Raw genomic sequence first — 19,573 nt, forward strand, 5'->3', positions numbered from 1 at the left:
GAAGAATTAAGGCAGTTTTGAAGGCAAATAGGGGTCCAACCCAGTAAGCTACAAGCAAGGTGTACCTAATAAAGGGGCCAGTGAGAGTGTGTAGAAACTGTTATTTTAATAGATAATCTTTTGACAAAGTTGAAATTTATATAAGCCGCAAAATATTCACTTGACTAAGGTGTGCCAAATAGCCTCAGTCTCCACATATGAAATTATACTGCGCTGTAAAAACTGTTACAGGTAATCTAAATCTTAAATAAGTGGTTAAAAGGTACATTAATCACATATTGCTGCTTTTAAGGAACAATTTGGATAGAAACAGCTTTATATATACGTATACGCAACAATTGACGACATTAGAAGACGTGTTTGTCATAAGAGTTTTATAGTACAAATATAGCATATCATTTACAGTGATCAGCAATAATGATAAGCCTAATAATAAGGTCATATAGACCATAACACAGTCTCGGAGATAAGTGGATTATCCTTCACCTGAAATGTTTGTTTTTTCATCCTGAAATGCGAAGCAACACAAAAATTGGATCACAATAATTAGGAACCACAGTTTCCACAAATCCCTTCACTCGATTAGGATGTTCTCTTTTATTTTGGACGGCAAGGGCAGTGACTGTAACATTGAGCGTATTTTGCATTATTAAACACGTATTTATACCGATTTGATCAGGCTCCGAAAATTCTTCAAAAAACCCCCACAAAGAATGACCTTCTCAGCTGCCATAGTTGCAACTCTTTCGCTAAAGATTTAGCATCAGAACAGGATGTTCAACGCACCACCGTTTTCGTTTAAAAAAACGTTTTGCAATTTTTTTGTCGGGGCTGAACGCAGCCCAGTTGACAAAACCGGCTTAAAGGGGGGTTCACAAACTGAATGATTATAATTACAGTATAATCATTCACAGTGATCTGGGTTAAGAGTTCACCAAAAAAAAGCTCACTAATGGCGCTTTTCCATTACCAGTACCAGCTCGACTCGACTCGACTCGCCTTGGCTCGCCTCGACTCGGCTCGCTTTTCGCTCCGTTTTCCATTGCAGAAAGTACCGCCACAAATAGTACCCGGTCGTCATAGCGACGCATTTCGTTCCTCGTTGCCCCATCAAGCTCTCGCTGGATCCTCTCTTCGCCAACCAAACAAAGGAATGTCTGCACCTCATCGTTTGACCACGGCGTATTCTTCCGAGTTGCCATAATAATAGTAGTAAGTTTAGTAGCCTAACTATCTCTGGCCAAACTATTTAAAAATGGCGGGGTTATTCTGGATACTCCATCTGGCGCGTGCAATGATGACGCAGATTCTCTGTGACCAATCAGCAGTCGGCATTGTTTTCACGTCACATTTTAGTATCAGCTTAGCTCGCCTCAGCTCGCTTAGAACCTCGCCGGAGGTGGTACTAAAAAAAGTACCCGAAAGCAGGTACAGGTACAACTTTTACACAGTGGAAAACCAAACAAAGGCGAGTCGAGTCGAGCCGAGCCGAGCCGAGGCGAGCTGGTACTGTGTAGTGGAAAAGCGCCAAAAGTGAATCGAGAACTGAGCGCCAGTGAGTAGCCTAAGCTGATCTTTTGGTTTGAGCCTTTGGAGTGGGGATTTGAATAATGGGGTGAAAGCCACCCATCTTTTGATAGCAGAAATATTAACAATTAAATCTTGACTGCATGGCAGTTTTACATGAGATAATAGTTATAATAGTACCATTACCAACTTTATTAAAACAAACTTTGTATCCAAAAGATGTCAATTAATAAGTTTAGTTAGGTTCTAAATATTTTTAGAACTAATATGTTAAACAACTAAATCGAAAAACAGAAATAAACAGCAATGTGTGCACAAATTACTTTATTGGAATATTTTAAAACATGCGTTATGATGTCAGAGACCACGTAATTACGTAAAAGCTTTTTTTTCGAACTGCTACTTTGACACGAATTGTTCGAAAGAATCGATTCGCGGAAATGAGTCGAACTGCCCATCACGAATTGATGCGTTGAAATAACAAAAAAGCCAATCATTTTGACAGGCAAGCCAAAAATGATTTGAAATGTGACATTATCAACACCATCTAACAAATGAAGAAGAAAAAACGAATATTTTACTTTAGCCTGTACATAGTTTGACTTTTTTTACTATGTAAAAAAAAAAAATGGGAAAAGGTGCTTTTTTGTTTAATTTTACATACATGGACCGACTATATGTTTTAAATCTGCAAATTATATAACATCAATTATAAATATAAAGATATTTTTTTTATGAATCGTCAATGGTAACGGATAAACTGTCTCCCAGGATGCCAACTCACCCATATCAGCCGCGCGCTTTTGATTCCACTCGCGTTTAATCCCTGCGGTTACTGCACAGATATCAGTCTCTCAGGATCCACTCCAACGAAGACTTTTACATTTAGTCCGAGCAGTATTACAGCCGAACTAAAATCATTATCGATCCGACTCCATGTCGCAAAAGAAACTTTAAAACGTGCTGCCTCCCCCGTTGAATCCAACAAAACGGAAAACCGGTACATATCCAACAGCATTAAACATGATGGTCATCCGTCGATCAAACGGAATATAATTCAATTCTCGCTACGCATCAAGGCAAGCAACTGTCTGAATATAAGGGCAAAAGTTGTTCTGGGTCGCACACTTTAGGGAATAATGCTTAAATCATGCGGAGCTTATCGATCAGAGAGGTAAGCAAAGCCAAAAGAAAGAACGAGTGTTGAGGGCTTTGCATGAGAGTAAATCTGTCCTCGCCGCCGCAGTCGAGTCTCGTCCCTGAGAAATATCACAGACCAGCGTGATGATGATTGCGCGCTCCCGCCCTCAGGTCCTCCACAGTCATAATAAAGGTGACCCGGAGGCAAACCTGCTGCGGTAAACACTAGCAGAATGCCAGAACACCCTACTTAACCAAGAATGTTGATGAATGTAAACGGCACACTGTTAATCACTACAAAGTAACAATGGAGACCCAGTGTGTGTCTGTGGTAGCCCACCACAGGTATGGACACTAACAGTGATTTATTTATTTATTTGTATTTTCTTAATATAAAACATTTATGTAACACTAATATACTCCATTAACAACATTGACATACATTATTGGGTTATGCTAAACTAGTTTTGATTCCTCAACTACAGTGCATCCTTATATCTGAAACGATTTTCATTCATTTAAAGATGATTCATGCTCCTAGAATCAATCAAATGAGATGATATAAGCTGCTGTTGTTGCATTTGACCATACAATTTGACGTTTTTTTTTTTTTTTTACTTTTGAATATATTTTTACAAAATAATAATAAATAAATACATATTTTGATATTTTATAATTTAATGGACCCCCATATGAAACCCAGTTTGAAAACTGAGCTATTTATGTGCCAGAACATTAAAATTGCTTTTAATGTATTCAGGTTAAAATTAGGCATTTATACAATTATTTTTTATAATATCACACAGATCCAGAATACTTGACTCTGACTCAGTCATGGAATTATACATCAATATTTTCTGTATAAACTGTATATTTGAAACTGTATATCTGGAAGCTTTTTGTTCTCACGTCTTTAAATAATTTCAGCTCAAATCAATATTTAATGTCTGTATATTTAATTACTTGGTAAGCCCCATAATAAGCAAGATTGTCAATCTATCATTAGCTGCACATTGTGAAGTAGAAGTTCAGAGACATGCAAAAGTGTATGTGATACAGGCACATAAAAAATGAAAGAAAATGTCTTATAAAACAAAATAATCCAGCATGTTAGCGACATAAAATTTTTTAACGATAAACAAAATATGGAAATTTCCTTTTTGGTCCCCCTGGTGCTTTTTTCGGAGTCCCTAATTAGTGTTAGGAAAAACAGCCATAGAGCTAGTTCCAATTTAGTGATCAAATTAGTGGAGAAATAAATCAAAATGGACAATTTTACTCTTTTTATGGAATATTGCGGTATTTATTATAAATAATATATCCATGCACATCATTACTTAAAGAAAAAAAAGTCCATGTGTCTCGTGATCTTTAATCAAAATAACTTCCTCTCCCTCTTGCAGTGGCATCTCTTCTCTTCTTTGATGACGCGTTTACTGGCGCAAGTGGTGTTAGTCACTCACATGAGATCGGCCAATAGCAAACCACAACCATCCAATCAATTCCACATGGACAAAATCAAGTCCTGCCATAAATTGTTTCTTGTTTGAGAAGCCGTTTCAATTGGATGTATGTCACAAAGACAATCGCCAAGTTTAACTCTTGTTGTTTTGTTATTCTTATTGGCATTCTTTAAAACAAAGTATTTCTGCAGGTCTTGATAAATACAGTATGCGGTTAAACAAGAGAGCCAGCAGCTGAACTAAAAAAAAACACTTGAAGAAATATGATCTATGAAAAATACTTATTCTGATTAATTTTCTGGTTTGAGAAGTAGGCTGTTCTTGTGATCTGACTGACTTGTCCATATATGATTCAAAGTAAAGCTAAATAGTTAGAAGCCACAAAGATTTGGCAACTTTATCAAAAATACTTTAATTTGCCAGCATCCATATCACCCTGTAGCCCAAGACTGGTTGCCCACTGAAGCTAAGCAGGGCTGAGCCTGGTTAGTACCTGGATGGGAGACCTTCTGAGAAAACCAGGTTGCTGCTGGAAGAGGTGTTAGTGAGGCCAGCAGGGGGCGCTCACCCTGTGGTCTGTGTGGGTCCTAACGCCCCAGTGTAGTGATGGGGACACTATACTGTCAAAGAGCACCGTCCTTCGGATAAGACGTTAAACCGAGGTCCTGACTCTCTGTGGTCATTAAAAATCCCAGGATGTCTTTCGAAAGAGTAGGGGTGTAACCCCGGCATCCTGGCCAAATTTGCCCAGTGGCCTCTGTCCATCATGGCCTCCTAATAATCCCCATATATATATATATATACACTGATTGGCTTCATCACTCTGTCTCCTCTCCACCAGTAAGCTGGTGTGTGGTGAGCGTTCTGGCGCACTATGGCTGCCGTCGCATCATCCAAGTGGATGCTGCACATTGGTGGTGGTTGAGGAGATTCCCCTAGAAAAGCGCTATATAAATATAATGAATTATTATTATTATTATTAATTAATATAGGAATTCTATAGATAGAACGTGACATTTTTCTGCCTGATGTTTTTTTTATCCTGTGGGTAAATGTAGTGTGCATGTTGATGAGTTTTCTTCCGGCCTTTACCTGTGAATCCATCTAATTTTATGCTCCGTAAGTCGATTATTTTATAATGGGCTCTTTTAACAAGGTGCAAATACGGTTTTTGAAGCTTTCGAAATGTTTTTTGGCAGATTATCTGCAAGTGAAAAAGACAAGATGATATCTCATTAGAACTAAAGTTTTTTTTTTTCAAAACTCAGTTCCATCTAGGCTGTCTTAAACAAGATTTTCACAATGAAAAAAAATCATTCTTGGAACTTTCACACATTGGCAGTCGTGATATGAGTGGATTAAGGATGCTATGGCTTTATTTGATCTCTTGCCGCATTGAAGACATGCAGATAATTTTAAGCAATGGAATAAATTTTAGCAGGGGATTATCCAGTTTAAGCAGTGCGAGTTAGGCAAAAACAGGAGCCGATGGCAATGTAAGGATGGACGAAGGCAAAACAAGGTCACTGTTAACAGCATAGCTTAATTTATCATTGTGTTAGCTGCTGTGTTGAAAAGAAATGTTTATTTATTAACTAAACCATTAACAAAAAGTCTTGTAATGACAGTTTAATATCCAATCCGAATCATTTAATCCTCAACCAAAGAAACAATTCTGTCATTATTTACTCTCTCTCATATAGGATTATGATTTATAAAAAGCATGTTGTCTTTTGAGTCGGTAGAGAGAGTGATGGATGTGATAAAGTGGTAAAAAAAAAAACTCAGCCCAGACAGGAAACCAATTGTCACCCATTTGTCTTGAAACAACACCAAAAGCTTCTGCTATGCTGATGTAAGCCAATTACATGGCTCTCAATATCTCTCCCAGGGCATCATAAATATTTCATGATTATGAGACGTCATAACAGGCATTCTGGATGGAAGTTCACACATTAAATTGCATACTGCGCTACACAAAAAGTTCTAGCCTGATGTGAATTTCTTTGCTTAGAAAAATAACATGCATCCCTTGAGGATGTCTTCAATAAGCATGTGACATTTTAAAGGTTATAAAGGAAATCTCTCATAACTGGTCAGTTCTGTCTGCTCCATTTGAGTGATTCAGAACTTAAACATGGGTCGGGCTGAGTTGTCTTTCTATTAAGAGCCCTCAATCTGAAGGACATCTGCCGTTTTACCAGGCTCAACTTTTTTATTTTTTTTTCTATAATTTTTATTTGTTTTTGTGAATAATTCCACTTCCTTTCAAAGGCTGTATTTCTGTATTTTTGCTGCTGCGCCCGTATACATGCAGGATGCAGGTTTGCTGTTTAACTTAACTGCATGTTGAAAAATGGACTCTATTTTCCAAATACATGTTTTTAATCTATTTTCCAAATACATGTTATAGATCGTATTGTGAACAATTCATCTGTTTCTTTTTTTTCATGATTTGACCTGAGTGTGTAATCAAAATCTCATAACTTGATCTTTAGGTGAAATGACAGACTTCTCTAATAATTTAGTCCGCTTAAACCCTACCTATGCAAGCTTTCATTCATCTGCCTCCACTTTTATGTGAAACACGCACATCTCAACATCTAATCAACAACCAATTGATAGAACCAAGAACCAAGTCTCTTTTCCAATAATCTGTTAGAAGAAAAAAAAGATTACAGAGGCCAGTTGCATTATCAAAGTTACTATGTTAAGCCTTAAAGGGTAACTAAACCCCTGGTCAGAGCCTGACTCCACCCACTGGCAATATTTGAAAAATGCTGGAAAAGTGGGCAGAGCCCAGCAGAGATAGAGGGGACGAACCGAGGGCAGGGCTGAACGGGGGGGCGTGCACCTGAGACCCGCAGTGACAGCTGCTGTCAGACTCGCTACAATGGAGAGCGACTGGAGTGACGCAAGTAGCTTTTGCAACAGAGCGGTCATTTGAAGACGAGGACTTTTCTCCCCCATCTTCACCTGAAGTGGAGGATGTTGAATTGTCTGTGGACACAGGGCCAGAGCCATATCAATTCAAGCCGCTGGCTCAAACTGCGGTCTTAACTCCCACGTCGCGATCGGCATCCAACGATGCTAGTGAAAATATTTTTTTTCCAGGATTATTATTACTATTACGTTCAGTAGGCTATATTTTGCTGCTATGTGAGAAAAAATATCCAGCAAATCGCGCCGGCGCGTTTGTCAACACCAGAGGGTTAACTTTAGCCTAATAGGAAGGAACCTAAATTGTGATTAAAAATATATGCTCACTCACATCAAGACGCCGCTGCGGTGGTGGAGTCCATAGAGCAGCGTTTGGCACTGCGTCGCTTTTCAGCGCGAGCTGTGTGGAGAAGCCCATTTCCACCTCCATTGCATTGGAGAAGCAATCCCGTGTAAAATGCAGGTTGCACACAGCGATAGACGGGAACTCACGGTCTTCCAGGCCAAGTGCATGCAAACGTACTCGGTTACTAACGTAACCTCTGTTCTCTCTAGAGAGGGAACGAGTACTGCGTAATAGCTTACGCTAGGGGAAAAACTCTTTTCCGCGAGATATTGAAGCCAAAAATTATCCTTAATTTTTTAATAATGTAAAACGCTTTGCAGCAGCAAGCAGACATAGGCGAAACAGCTCGCGCGCCTATTGGCTGCTCTGCAGCAAATGCAGCAGCCTATCGAGAGAGACTCTGCGTGACGTAATGACCAATGGGGGCCATTCGCGCCCATATCGTCACGTCCCGCCAGAAGGGGCGTGGTCTCACCCTATAAATATGCTCGTTAGGCTGATACAAACTGGTTTTTACCGCTGAAGCGAACCAGAGCGTATTCCAAGCACGGCAAGATACGCAGTACTGGTTCCCTCTCTAGAGAGAACAGAGGTTACGTTAGTAACCGAGTACGTTCTCTTACGAGAGTATCTCTCGTACTGCGTAATAGCTTACGCTAGGGGAACACAATGCAACACGCCGTGCGTACAGGGATCCAACACCAAAGTCCCGGGGGCCGAAGCCCAGGGCTCATGTAGTGCATAATCACCATAAACTCACATAGAGTGGAGGAAGAGAGGCTGGAAGCGTCATTCCTTATAAAAAAGCACCCAGCGGGGCTATTATATGACAACAAAACGCGCAGCCAGGGTGAAAGCTTTCAGCCTGATCTGGGTAGCCATACGTGTGTCAACACTCATGGGGCTGCAGTAAACTCAGCATCTGGGCCGCACAGCGGGGCAGATAGCACTGAATTTTAGACCGCCAAAAGCTTAGCTTGTAAGGCGGGTACCTCCAGGTTATAGTATTTTATAAATGTAGACGGCGAGGCCCAGCCCGCGGCCGTACAGATATCTTGCAGGGAAACCCCGCTCGACCACGCCTACGAAGAGGCCACGCCTCTCGTGGAGTGCGCCCTGACACCCAAAGGGCACTGTAGGCCCTTCGCAGAGTAAGCGAGCGCAATGGCATCCACTATCCATCTGGATAGGCTCTGTTTTGAGGCGGCGAGTCCCTTAGAACGCCCGCCAAACAAAACAAAAAGCTGCTCCGTCTGTCTGAAAACAGACGAGCGTGACACATAAGCTCTCAATGCCCTGACGGGGCAAAGGAGACTCGCATCATCCTCCTCACTGAGAACCGGAAGGGCGGACAGGGAAATTACCTGGGCCCTGAACGGTGTATTGAGGGATTTCGGGACATACCCGTGCTTTGGTTTGAGAATGACCTTCGAGTCATTAGGCCCAAACTCCATACACGACGCGCTTACTGAAAGCGCCTGTAAGTCCCCTATGCGCTTCACTGAAGCGAGAGCCATGAGAAACACTGTTTTGAACGACAGGTGTTTCATGTCCACCAGCTGGATTGGCTCGAACAAGGCGCCTTTCATGGCCTCCAGGACCGTGGAAAGGTCCCACGTCGGGACTGAAGGGGGGCTGGGAGGGTTCAGCCTCCGAGCTCCCCTAAGGAAACGCACGACTAAGTCGTTTTTCCCCAGCGACTGGCCAGACACCGGTTTTGCAAACGTTGCTATGGCCGCCACATACACTTTGAGCGTGGATGGGGTCCTGCCCTTATCCAGTAGCTCTTGAAGGAAGGAAAGCACTTCCGAAACCCCGCATTCCACAGGTGAAAAGCTCCGGGCTTGACACCATGCAGAGAAAACAGACCATTTCGAGGAGTAGAGCCGCCTGGTAGACGGAGCTCTAGCCTGCGCGATCGTGTTTAACACTCCTTCTGGGAGGCTAGCGGGTACCCGTTGATGGCCCATGCGTGCAGGGACCACAACTCCGGGCGAGGGTGCCAAATCGAGCCCTCCGCCTGAGAGAGGAGGTTTCTCCTCAATGGTACAGGCCATGGGGCAGTGCTGGTCAGCTGCATCAGGGCAGGGAACCACGTCTGGTTTGTCCAGAGCGGAGCTACGAGCAGCACTGGGCATCCGTTCTCCCTGATTCGTTCCAACACCTGAGGCAGGAGCGAGACGGGAGGAAAAGCATATAGGGGGCAGCGGGGCCAAACATGAGCCAGCGCGTCCTTGCTTTTCGAGAAAAACTCCGGGCAATGAGCGTTTTCGTGGGACGCGAACAGGTCCACTTGTGCTCTGCCGAACGTTTTCCACAGCAGCTGGACCGTCTGCGGGTGCAGCGACCATTCCCCTGCCGGGACCTTGTTCCTGGACAGTCTGTCTGGTCCCACATTCAGGTGACCAGGCACGTGCGCCGCTCTCAGTGAGAGCAGGCTGTGCTGAGCCCAGACCAGAAGGCGTTCCGTCAGCCTGAGAAGGCTTCGTGACCTGACGCCGCCCTGGCGATTTATGTATGACACCACTGACATGTTGTCCGACCGGACTAAGACGTGGTGGCCTGTTATCTGGGGACAAAAAAGCCGTAGCGCTTTGTCGACTGCTATCATCTCCAAGCAGTTTATGTGAAGGAGCTTTTCCCGTTCTGACCACAGGCCAGCTAGCGGTCTGCCCTCGAGCAGCGCTCCCCACCCCGAGGTGGAGGCGTCCGTAGACACCACCTTCACACTCGAAGCGGTCCCCAGACTCACACCTGACTGATACCAGTCGGTCACTTTCCAAGGTTCCAGAGCTGAAACGCACTGAAGGTCGACCCTGAGGCGAAACAGACCCAGTGTCCATGCCCTGGGTGGAACCCGCACTTTCAGCCACATCTGCAGTGGGCGCATGCGGAACAAGCCCAACTGGAGTACAGAGGCTGCTGAGGCCATCAGCCCCAGCACTTTCTGAAACCTTTTGAGCGGAACTATCGCGCCGTGGCGGAAGGATTTCACGCCGCGCTGAATACTCAGTACGTGCTCTGGTGACAGGCGTGCTGTCATGGACAGCGAGTCCAACACGGTTCCCAGAAAGGAAATTTTCCGACTGGGAGACAGTGAGCTCTTCGCCCAATTGACTGTGAGGCCCAGCTTCTCGAGGTGCTCGAGTAATGCGGCCCTGTGTTCTATGAGCTCCGATCGTGATCGAGCTAGAATCAGCCAATCGTCCAAGTAGTTCAGGACTCGCATGCCCTGAAGTCTCAGGGGTGCGAGCGCCGCGTCCATGCACTTCGTAAATGTACGAGGTGCTAGGGACAGGCCGAACGGCAGGACTGTGTATTGATATGCCTGGCCCTCGAAGGCGAATCTCAAAAATCGCCTGTGATGGGACGCTATTTGTATCTGGAAATAGGCGTCTTTCAGATCTATTGACATAAACCAGTCCCCGTGGCGCACTTGCGCGAGGATTTTCCTGGTCGTAAGCATTCTGAACTGGCGTTTGACAAGCGCTCTGTTCAGCTGTCGCAGATCTAAAATGGGTCTGAGACCCCCATCCTTTTTCGGTACCAGAAAATATCTGCTGTATAGGCCCCCTTCGCTCTGAGCCTGAGATAAAGGTTCTATAGCCCCTTTGCTCAGTAGTTTCGCTATCTCGGCATGAAGTAGATGAGACACTTCGTTTTTCACCGTAGTTTCGACGCGCGCCGTATAGCGGCGTGGGCGTCGAGCGAATTGTAGCGAATAGCCTCTCTTTATAGTGTTCAGCACCCATTCTGATACCCCGGGAAGCTTTGACCACGCATCTGCATGAATAGCTAGGGGCAGAATGAAATCCGGGCTCTGGTCGCGGCAAAACGGCAACTCGAGAGCCCGGGCATACTGGGAACACAACACCGTGTTTACAGCGTTCGAGGCGGGGGGCGCGCTGATCACAGCGGGCGGCCTGACCGTGCTCAGCTTTTTTATGGCAGATAGTGCAGAAAAAGCGAGCGGGGGAGATCCCGTAGGAATCGGCGTGTCTGTGACAAAATGTGGGCGCGGGGCTGCGGGCACATTTATTACACTGAAAACACCGTCGTTCATGGCCGACTGAATGTGTGTTGGTTTCGTTTTTACAGAAACCAAGGGACACGCAGCATGTAGTGTGAGCGGGCATGGTGACATGGGCGCGTTTACTACATTGTTTGCACAATCGACCTGAGTCGAGTTTATTTGTGCTAGCCCTGCACCGTGGCGGGCTGTGTCTGGGTGTGGGAATGGGCACTGGGTGGGCATTCTTACAACACTCATAACACCATCGGCCGTGGCCGGATTGTTTGTGCGAGCCCTGCATTTTTGCGGGCTGTGTTTGTGTGTAGAAATGAGCCCTGGGTTGTAGGCATTTTCAATACACTCATAACACCATCGGCTGTGGCCGGAATATCAGAAAATACACCATTTATGTGATTTATCTGGGTCGCCGTGGGAACAGCATTAGTGTGCAGGCAAGCGGGCATGGTACTGGCTTGCTTACTGCAAAATACACTGGAACAGTCACATTTTCTGGAACTGAACGAGCGAAAATTTCAGTGGAAGTCTGGCCACGGCGAGACTGAAACACCGTCAATTTCCTAGGAGGCTAGGAAGACTTGTGTTGGTTTCGTTTTACAGAAACCGTGGTAGTGTATGTGGGCACTGGGTTGTGGGCACATTCACTACATTTAATGCACAATTGTGCGAGCCCTGTACCGTGGCGGGCTGTGTTTGTGTGTAGAAATGAACACTGGGCTGTGAGCATTTTATTACACTTATAACACCATCGGCTGTGGCCGGAAAACCAGAAATACAATGATTTTTCTGGGTCGCCATGGAAACGGCCTTTATGTGCAGGCAAGCGGGCCGTGGTACCAGCTTGTTTACTGCAAAATACACTGGAACAGTCGCATTATCTGGAACTGAACGAGCGAAAAGTTTCGGTGGAAGTCTGGCCGCGGCGAGACTAAATTTTTATCTGCTGCGAGAGCCGGGATCGAACACGGGTCTCCCACGTGAGAGCTTCAGGTTCCGCCACTGGGCCACAGGGAGAACTACACTAGCGCAAGCAGATAAGAGAGTGTCATCACAGTTTTGTGTGTGTCGGCGTTTGTATGCAGGTGTGCGTGTTATACAACAGGCTCATTGCTGCAATAATGACATTTTCAGCCGCTCAAACTAGGAGCTGAGAAATGTTTGAGAAATGGAGATTAATCCGGCCTCGGCGGGGACTAAAACACACTCTTTTCTCATTTGCCGGTGACGCACGCCCATGGGGGGCGGGGTAGAATGCTGGCCCGTTTCCTTGACGACTCGCGGACAGAAGGCGGAGGTCCACAGAGCTCGCCTGTTGCGCGGCGGTTGCGCGGGCGCTTCCCAATCGAGGCCGATGCTATCCACGGCCTGAGAGAGCAGACGCATCAGCTCAGTCTCAATGCCGGCTCTCTTACCAGTGGTCTGGCGGGAAACGCTAGCGGAGGGGAGGTCCACGGAGCTCGCCCAATCCTCGCTATCGGATGCCAGAAGAGAACACGCCTCGGTGGGTTCGTCAAACTCGTGGATGGACGCGGCGGCAGGCGGCGGCCGTTGTCCGTCAGTGAGCGACTCGAGCGAAACCGGCGAAGCTGGCGGGCGAACCGGCGAGCTTTGGCGGGCTGGAGAGAGCTCGGGAGCGCGCTGGGCGCGGCGCTTCTTGCGGCGCGGCACCACGGCGGGCTGCGGTGAAGGCTCGGAGAATGATGCCAGGCGAGTCCTCAGAGTCACCATGGGCAAAGGCTCGCAATGAGGGCATCCGCCTTCAGCGAGCGCGAGAGCCGCGTGATCCTCACCCAGGCAGGAAACACAGATGACGTGCCGGTCTCCATCGCTGAGCGGGGCGCGGCACGAGCCACAGGAAGGCATCTTTAAAAAGACGCAGCTCTTTTGTGAGAGAAGTGTGAGTCGCGAAGTAAGCTGACAAACACTCTCAACAGAGTAAATACACACAGAGTATAAAAGGATATAGAACGCCGGAAAGCGCAGCAGGTACGGCAGTTGAAGGCGGCGAGGCCAGCGACTCCAGAGCTCGTCCCGCTGAAAGGCTTGCTTCGACGGCGCGGCTTCTCACTCCGGATCCAGCGATGCGTGTGCTTCGCTGAAGAGGTAAAAATCAGTTTGTATCAGCCTAACGAGCATATTTATAGGGTGAGACCACGCCCCTTCTGGCGGGACGTGACGATATGGGCGCGAATGGCCCCCATTGGTCATTACGTCACGCAGAGTCTCTCTCGATAGGCTGCTGCATTTGCTGCAGAGCAGCCAATAGGCGCGCGAGCTGTTTCGCCTATGTCTGCTTGCTGCTGCAAAGCGTTTTACATTATTAAAAAATTAAGGATAATTTTTGGCTTCAATATCTCGCGGAAAAGAGTTTTTCCCCTAGCGTAAGCTATTACGCAGTACGAGAGATACTCTCGTAAGAGAACACTGGCGCCTAATTTCCAAGTCTTGTGGAAAGTTATGCACTCCAGCAGTGCTGTTGCAACCAGCAACGCTACACCTACGTACCATCCTAACCACTGTACTAAATACAGATAAAGCTAATGCTAAAAATCTATGCTAATATACGCTATCCTGATTGTTTTCAATACTCGTAATTCCAACTCCTGACTCGCTACAGTAGTTTTGACGGAACCAGATGCTTTTATACCAGGGGCTGCCAAGGGCGTGGTGAGCTCGCAGCAAGGGCATGACAGAGTACCGTCACAGAGTACCCCTACTTCAGGAGCTTTCCGTTTAACCTGAAGAGGGCAGCACTCAGACGTTTTTACACCATATATTTGAAAATTAATTAAAACACTTTATACCCAAATGTCAAAAACTTGCTTAAAGTTATGATCAGTCTTAGAGAAAATAATGAGATGACTAACTTGTAGGACTTGGTCTAAGCAGTTCATCCAACTGGTCACTGTTGCTACTTCCATTTGATTGCAACTTTAGAGAGTTCCAAATAAATTGGAATTGTGTAGAATTAAATCGAGAGATTGTAACTCAAATTGAATTGGGAAATCTGTATCGATGCCTAAAGTACTAGTATTTTCAATATCTATTACGCCAGCAAAGAACATTGTTAACATGTGCCAATGAAATAGTTCCCAACTAAGTCACAAGAGAATGAAAGTTGTTAGTCTCTGAGCAACACAGTGGCATAGATAAATGAATCAGTGTTTCCCTTTTGAGGGAACTCAAAGCTGTGTCATTATGTTGACGGGAATGCTACCATGTGACAGGTTTCTGAAGCACTGTGAAATTACACCAAATAGAAATTATAAATTGATTGAGTACAAAAATACAAATGTTAAACACATTATAGATATGATTATAAATCAAGAATAAAGCATTTATAGCTGTATTTATAAACTGCTTATTAATGTCTATTAATGCTTTATAAATTATGAATTAACTGTTTACTAATGCTTAACTAATGATTAATAGTGTGCAGTTATTATAAAGTGTTACCGGGAATGTCTCAGGTTATGACTATAACCCCGGTTTCCTGAGTAGAGTAGAACTTCCTGCATGCCTGTGCTTCTTCCTTCAGCCAATCAGAAGCTAATGTCGTCTAATACAGGGGCCATTTAGTCATAACAGTGCACCATTTCATGACTGCCGTCGGCCAATATAATTTGGTGTGATTTCACACGTATTTCAGAGACCAGTCACACGGGAGTGTTCTCATAACATTCTGATGCAGTATCTCGTTCCTTACTCAGGGAACCCAGGTTATAGTCATAACCTGAGACGTTTTGAACAACTTGATTGGGCGAATAATTCAATGACTCTCTCAACAATGATAATTCTCACCACTAATACACAGACTGCGGAAATCGCAAACAAGTGCTGTTAGACTGTTATATCAGCACTCTTGGAACGCCACTCAGCCAATCAAATTCAAGGACCAACAATATACACTGCATAAAGCACTATACAGTTTATAAGAACATGTATTCAAACACAGACACCTATACTCACACACAAATTATCAGAGGCGATGACGGATAACTAAACTTGGCAGCGGAAAAAGGAGGATATTTACAGCTCTCAACAGCTTGCTGAAAAAGCAGGGAAGACATTAATTGCATTGCACTGTCGATGTCTTTTATGTATTGATCAACCAAACATAACACCCACTACACCACACTGAGCGAAATAACTCGGATGCTAATCAAATAATAGAAGAATAGATATAAGCACGGAAACAAGTCTGCAGAGAGCAAAGAGACAGCACAAGTACAAGGTCTAATAGTCACCTGTCAAAGGCTTAATCACTAATGGTGTCTTCTTGCAGGTCGTTCCCTGGAGTGAGCTGTACTTATGGGTCTGTGTGATTAAAGGTAAATGCATTAATATGGAAAGGAGGAGAGGTCAACATGTGACCTTCTAAAGGACACAAGTCAGAACCATTTACATCAAAAGAAAACCTGACTTCTAACAAACATGGAAATCCACTTAACAATTGTTCTGTGGTGGTGTCAAACACGTGATTTCTCGTTCAATTTTCTGTATGTGCTTTTGAAAATTGAGAGAGCTTGGATTGCTAATTGGTGTTTTTTTGTGGAAGTTATGAGGCTGGTTGATTTCTGACCTTTGGAAACGGGCATAGTTGTAAAAAATTGTAGTCCTTATTGTCAACAGTTTGTAATTAGTTTGGCCAATTACAAGCAAACTTAGTTGTCAAACACTGCACACACCATACTGTAAGTGTTCTGCCAAGATAAAAAGTAAATAATTTAAAACAACATTCATTATTAAAGAATCATTATTAAACATGAAGACATTCATGGGCATCACAGAAATGTTTAGCTTCTTGTTAATGATAAATATTTTATGTAAAACAGCCTATGCAACATTTTTTTCCGCATTCTTTTTTTAAAACAAACTACAGGGGAATATCTCATGCACAATCTCTCAAGTGTTTTTATGGCATTTCTTTGTTTTGTGGAGCTTGCTTAATTATTTAATTACTTTCAAACAGTACTTACTTACTAACTTAAAATAATGTTCCATTTCAACACATACATGTATTTATTTTTTAATCATGTACTCCCAGGTATAGGTCAAGCTCTATTTCTAACTGTTAGGGAATACCAGACTTTAGAGACAGAATTAGTTCAACCCAAACATGTATTTACTGAAACATGATAAATGCAAGCAGGTGAGTAATGAGTAATTTGCATCTGCTCAAATTTGATGATTTGAGCAGATGAAAATAGGATAACAGAGTCTTTGTGTCTTTACCAGGTTTCAAATATCTTTACTCTGACTGGAGCATGATGGAGCGGGAGAGCACACACCTCTTTGATGACAGTGGTAAGTAGCCAGGTGAGTAAACAGGTAAGTGGGATTCAGAGGACAGGACTGACATAACTGCAGTATCACATGTAGATATCAGGAGTCTTACTAGAAGATCACTGGAGTCTTATCAGGTGAAGATACTTGGAGATCACTGGAGTCTTCTCAGGTGAAGATAGCATGTAAGGAGTTGGTAATCCATGTTAGAGACCAGACAATGAGTAACTGAGGCTATGTTTACACGGAAATGATCTGAAGAAAAAACACAAAAGTGGCGTTGCGTTATCACTTTTTATTCTGCGTTTAGACGAGGGATATGGGTGGGAAATCTGGGTGCATATGGTGACGCAAAAGTGTGTGAAATTCGATGTAGTATGCACTCCAGGCGGCTAGGTGGCAATGTGAAGCACTGCCACACAACAACACCAAGTCCGCGTGCCTGCGTACAACCAGATCTGTGCCTTCACTGTCTAGCAGACTTTTGCGTTTTTACCGTTTAGACGGGAACGCGACGGTGGAGCGTTTTTAAGATTTCCACTCTGGAGGGTGGTTTCACTTGTTTGCGTTTTTAAGCCCCCAAATCGTCGTCACAGTGTAAACGAAAGGCACATCTGATAAAATATTTTTACGTTTTCACCCGCGAGCATTCTCGTGTAAACAGGACCTAAGATGTGTGTGCTCTAGAACCTATCTTGATTGTGGTGCTGATGAGAAACAGGTGTGGGTGATGAAGATGGGCGGGACCAGCGGAGACACAGGAGACTCATGCTGCGTCCCAATTCGCCTACTTTTACTATGCCCTAAAAGTATCTACTCTTTTTGTGAAGAAAAAGTACATACTTTTGAGTGTGTAGCAAAAGAGTAGGCAAGCTTTGGGACATACTACTTCGTCATCTTTAACGGACAGATATGTCGCGTGCATCCTGTCACCATAAACTGCCCTGTCAATCATCTCGTCACAGTTAAAATCCTCCATTCAATCGAAGTTAATTTCTTACGGTTTCGGAGAGAAATGTTGTAGCACGTTCATCTGCCAGTCATGGGTCTTTCATGGCGAGACTCTCCTCATGTGTTTGCAATTTGAATATAAAAATGCATTTAAAAGTTAATGGCTAAACGTATCTTTGCAAAAGTTCACAATGCTGCTGCTGAAGATGCAATATAATGTGGACAACATTGAATAAATACATTTTCGTCAGGTTAGATACTGATAATTAATCACTCAATACCCTTTAAACCTCTCTACATAACCGTCAGACTCGCACGTCCTCCATGTCTGTAGTTTTTGAACACTTTTCACTCGTGTTTGTAGTTCTAACCGAATGCTCGTCCAACGCGCGATGGGTTGTGGGCAATATTAGCCGTTAGAGTGTGCATCGATCTGCACTTCGGATTCTGACCGGAAATAGTAGACCATCCGGGTATGTTTGGAACACTCATTTCAACATACTACGATTTGGGACGTACTAATTCTATTTTCGAATACTATTTAGGACGGATAGTATGCGAATTGGGACGCAGCACCAGTTTGGGAATAGGAGGGAACTAGGGAGCCCATTATATTGATTGGGCTCATAGGCATCAACTGCACACCAGGGATGTGGATATGGATGGAACCCAACTCCATACAGTCAAATTCCTCTAAAATCCCCACTGGGACGGCTCTCGCACCTGGTCAGACACAATGACAGACACTGGGATGAGTAGGGCTGCAGGCTCTGGCTCCGGGTAACCTTACATTCGCGGAAGGTCCTTGGCAGGCTCTGGCTCAGGTTCTGGGTCTGCTTTGGGCTCTGGTTCTATGTCCCTGGTGGGTTGGGTAAGGGGCTGTCTGGGCTCGAAGTCTGTAAGTCACTGGCTCTAGCATGGTGGCGGGTTTGAGGAGGGGTGGAGAAAGACGAGGGAGGAGATCTGAGGCGGGTGGTGTCTCTGAGATGAAGACAGATGGCACCAGGAGGACTGGAGTGGGCTGGAGAGACTGCGACTGAGGGGCGATGGTGTCTCCATCCTCTTCTGCTATTACGAGGGAGAAGCCACTCATCTACAGTACATATTCTAGATACCATTCCAGGTTACATGTGGTAGTTCTCGCTGGTAACTGTTGGAAGAGATGAGTATCCAAACCACTCCAGAAGACTGTCCTCAGGGTGTCGTCCCTCCAGGACTCCAGGTGGTAAAGCTTGAGGAACTCCTCCACATAGTGTTCTAGAGGGCAGCTATCCTGTGAGAGGGAGAGGAGCAAGTCAGCGGAGTGGACGGGTGAATAAGCTGTTGGGTTCATGATGTTGTAGGTCTGGACTTCTGTCAGGGATACCAGAATCGGAGACAGAGTTAGTTCAACCCAAACAGGTATTTATTAAAACAGATGATAAACAATGCAAGCAGGTGAATAATGGAGAAGTGATTACTTTAGCAGATAAATATTGAATAACAAAGTCTTTGTTTCTTTACCAGGTTTCAGAGATCTTAACTGTGACTAGAGCATGAGCAGGAGAGCTCAAACCTCTTCAATGACAGTGGTAGGTAGCCAGGTAAGTAAATAGATTCACAGGACAGAAGATTCACAGGACAGGAGATCGCTGGAGACTTCTCAGTTGAGTATAACTCATAAGGAGTCTGTAATCCAATTTGGAGACCAGACAATGTGCTAGTACTGTTCTTGATTGGCATGCTGATGAGGAATGGGTGCAGGTGATGGCTGAGTGAGTGCAGGTGAGGGACAGGAGGGATGCTGGGAAATGTAGTAAAAGATGGGCAGATGGAGAGCAGACGTGTCATTAATGCTGGGTTCAGACAACACAATATTTTTGTCTGTTACGATAGTCACTGTATGATTAT

At 44.6% G+C, this 19,573-nt stretch overlaps 2 protein-coding genes across 3 annotated transcripts in view; both read right to left on the reverse strand.

Annotated features, from left to right (window-relative positions):
• The window catches only part of lrrtm4l1 (leucine rich repeat transmembrane neuronal 4 like 1), a 36,137-nt gene extending 33,206 nt beyond the window's left edge, over positions 1 to 2,931 (reverse strand). The window contains exon 1 of one of the 2 annotated variants that reach the window (XR_008807323.1): positions 2,312 to 2,931. Coding sequence is in view for 1 of the 2 variants with exons in the window: in XM_056253250.1 (XP_056109225.1) it covers positions 2,312 to 2,315 (4 nt within the window). In the remaining variant the exon portion in view is untranslated. The remainder of the gene's footprint in view (positions 1 to 2,311) is intronic. The other variant, XM_056253250.1, reaches the window with a different exon arrangement.
• atp6v1b2 (ATPase H+ transporting V1 subunit B2) overlaps positions 1 to 19,573 on the reverse strand; it is a 222,738-nt gene that overhangs the window by 178,530 nt on the left and 24,635 nt on the right. The gene's annotated exons all lie outside the window — the stretch shown is intronic.

Source organism: Rhinichthys klamathensis, unplaced genomic scaffold (assembly GCF_029890125.1).
Source record: "Rhinichthys klamathensis goyatoka isolate OS25496 unplaced genomic scaffold, OSU_Roscu_1.1 h1tg000104l_1, whole genome shotgun sequence".
NCBI classification, from domain to species: Eukaryota; Metazoa; Chordata; class Actinopteri; order Cypriniformes; family Leuciscidae; genus Rhinichthys; species Rhinichthys klamathensis.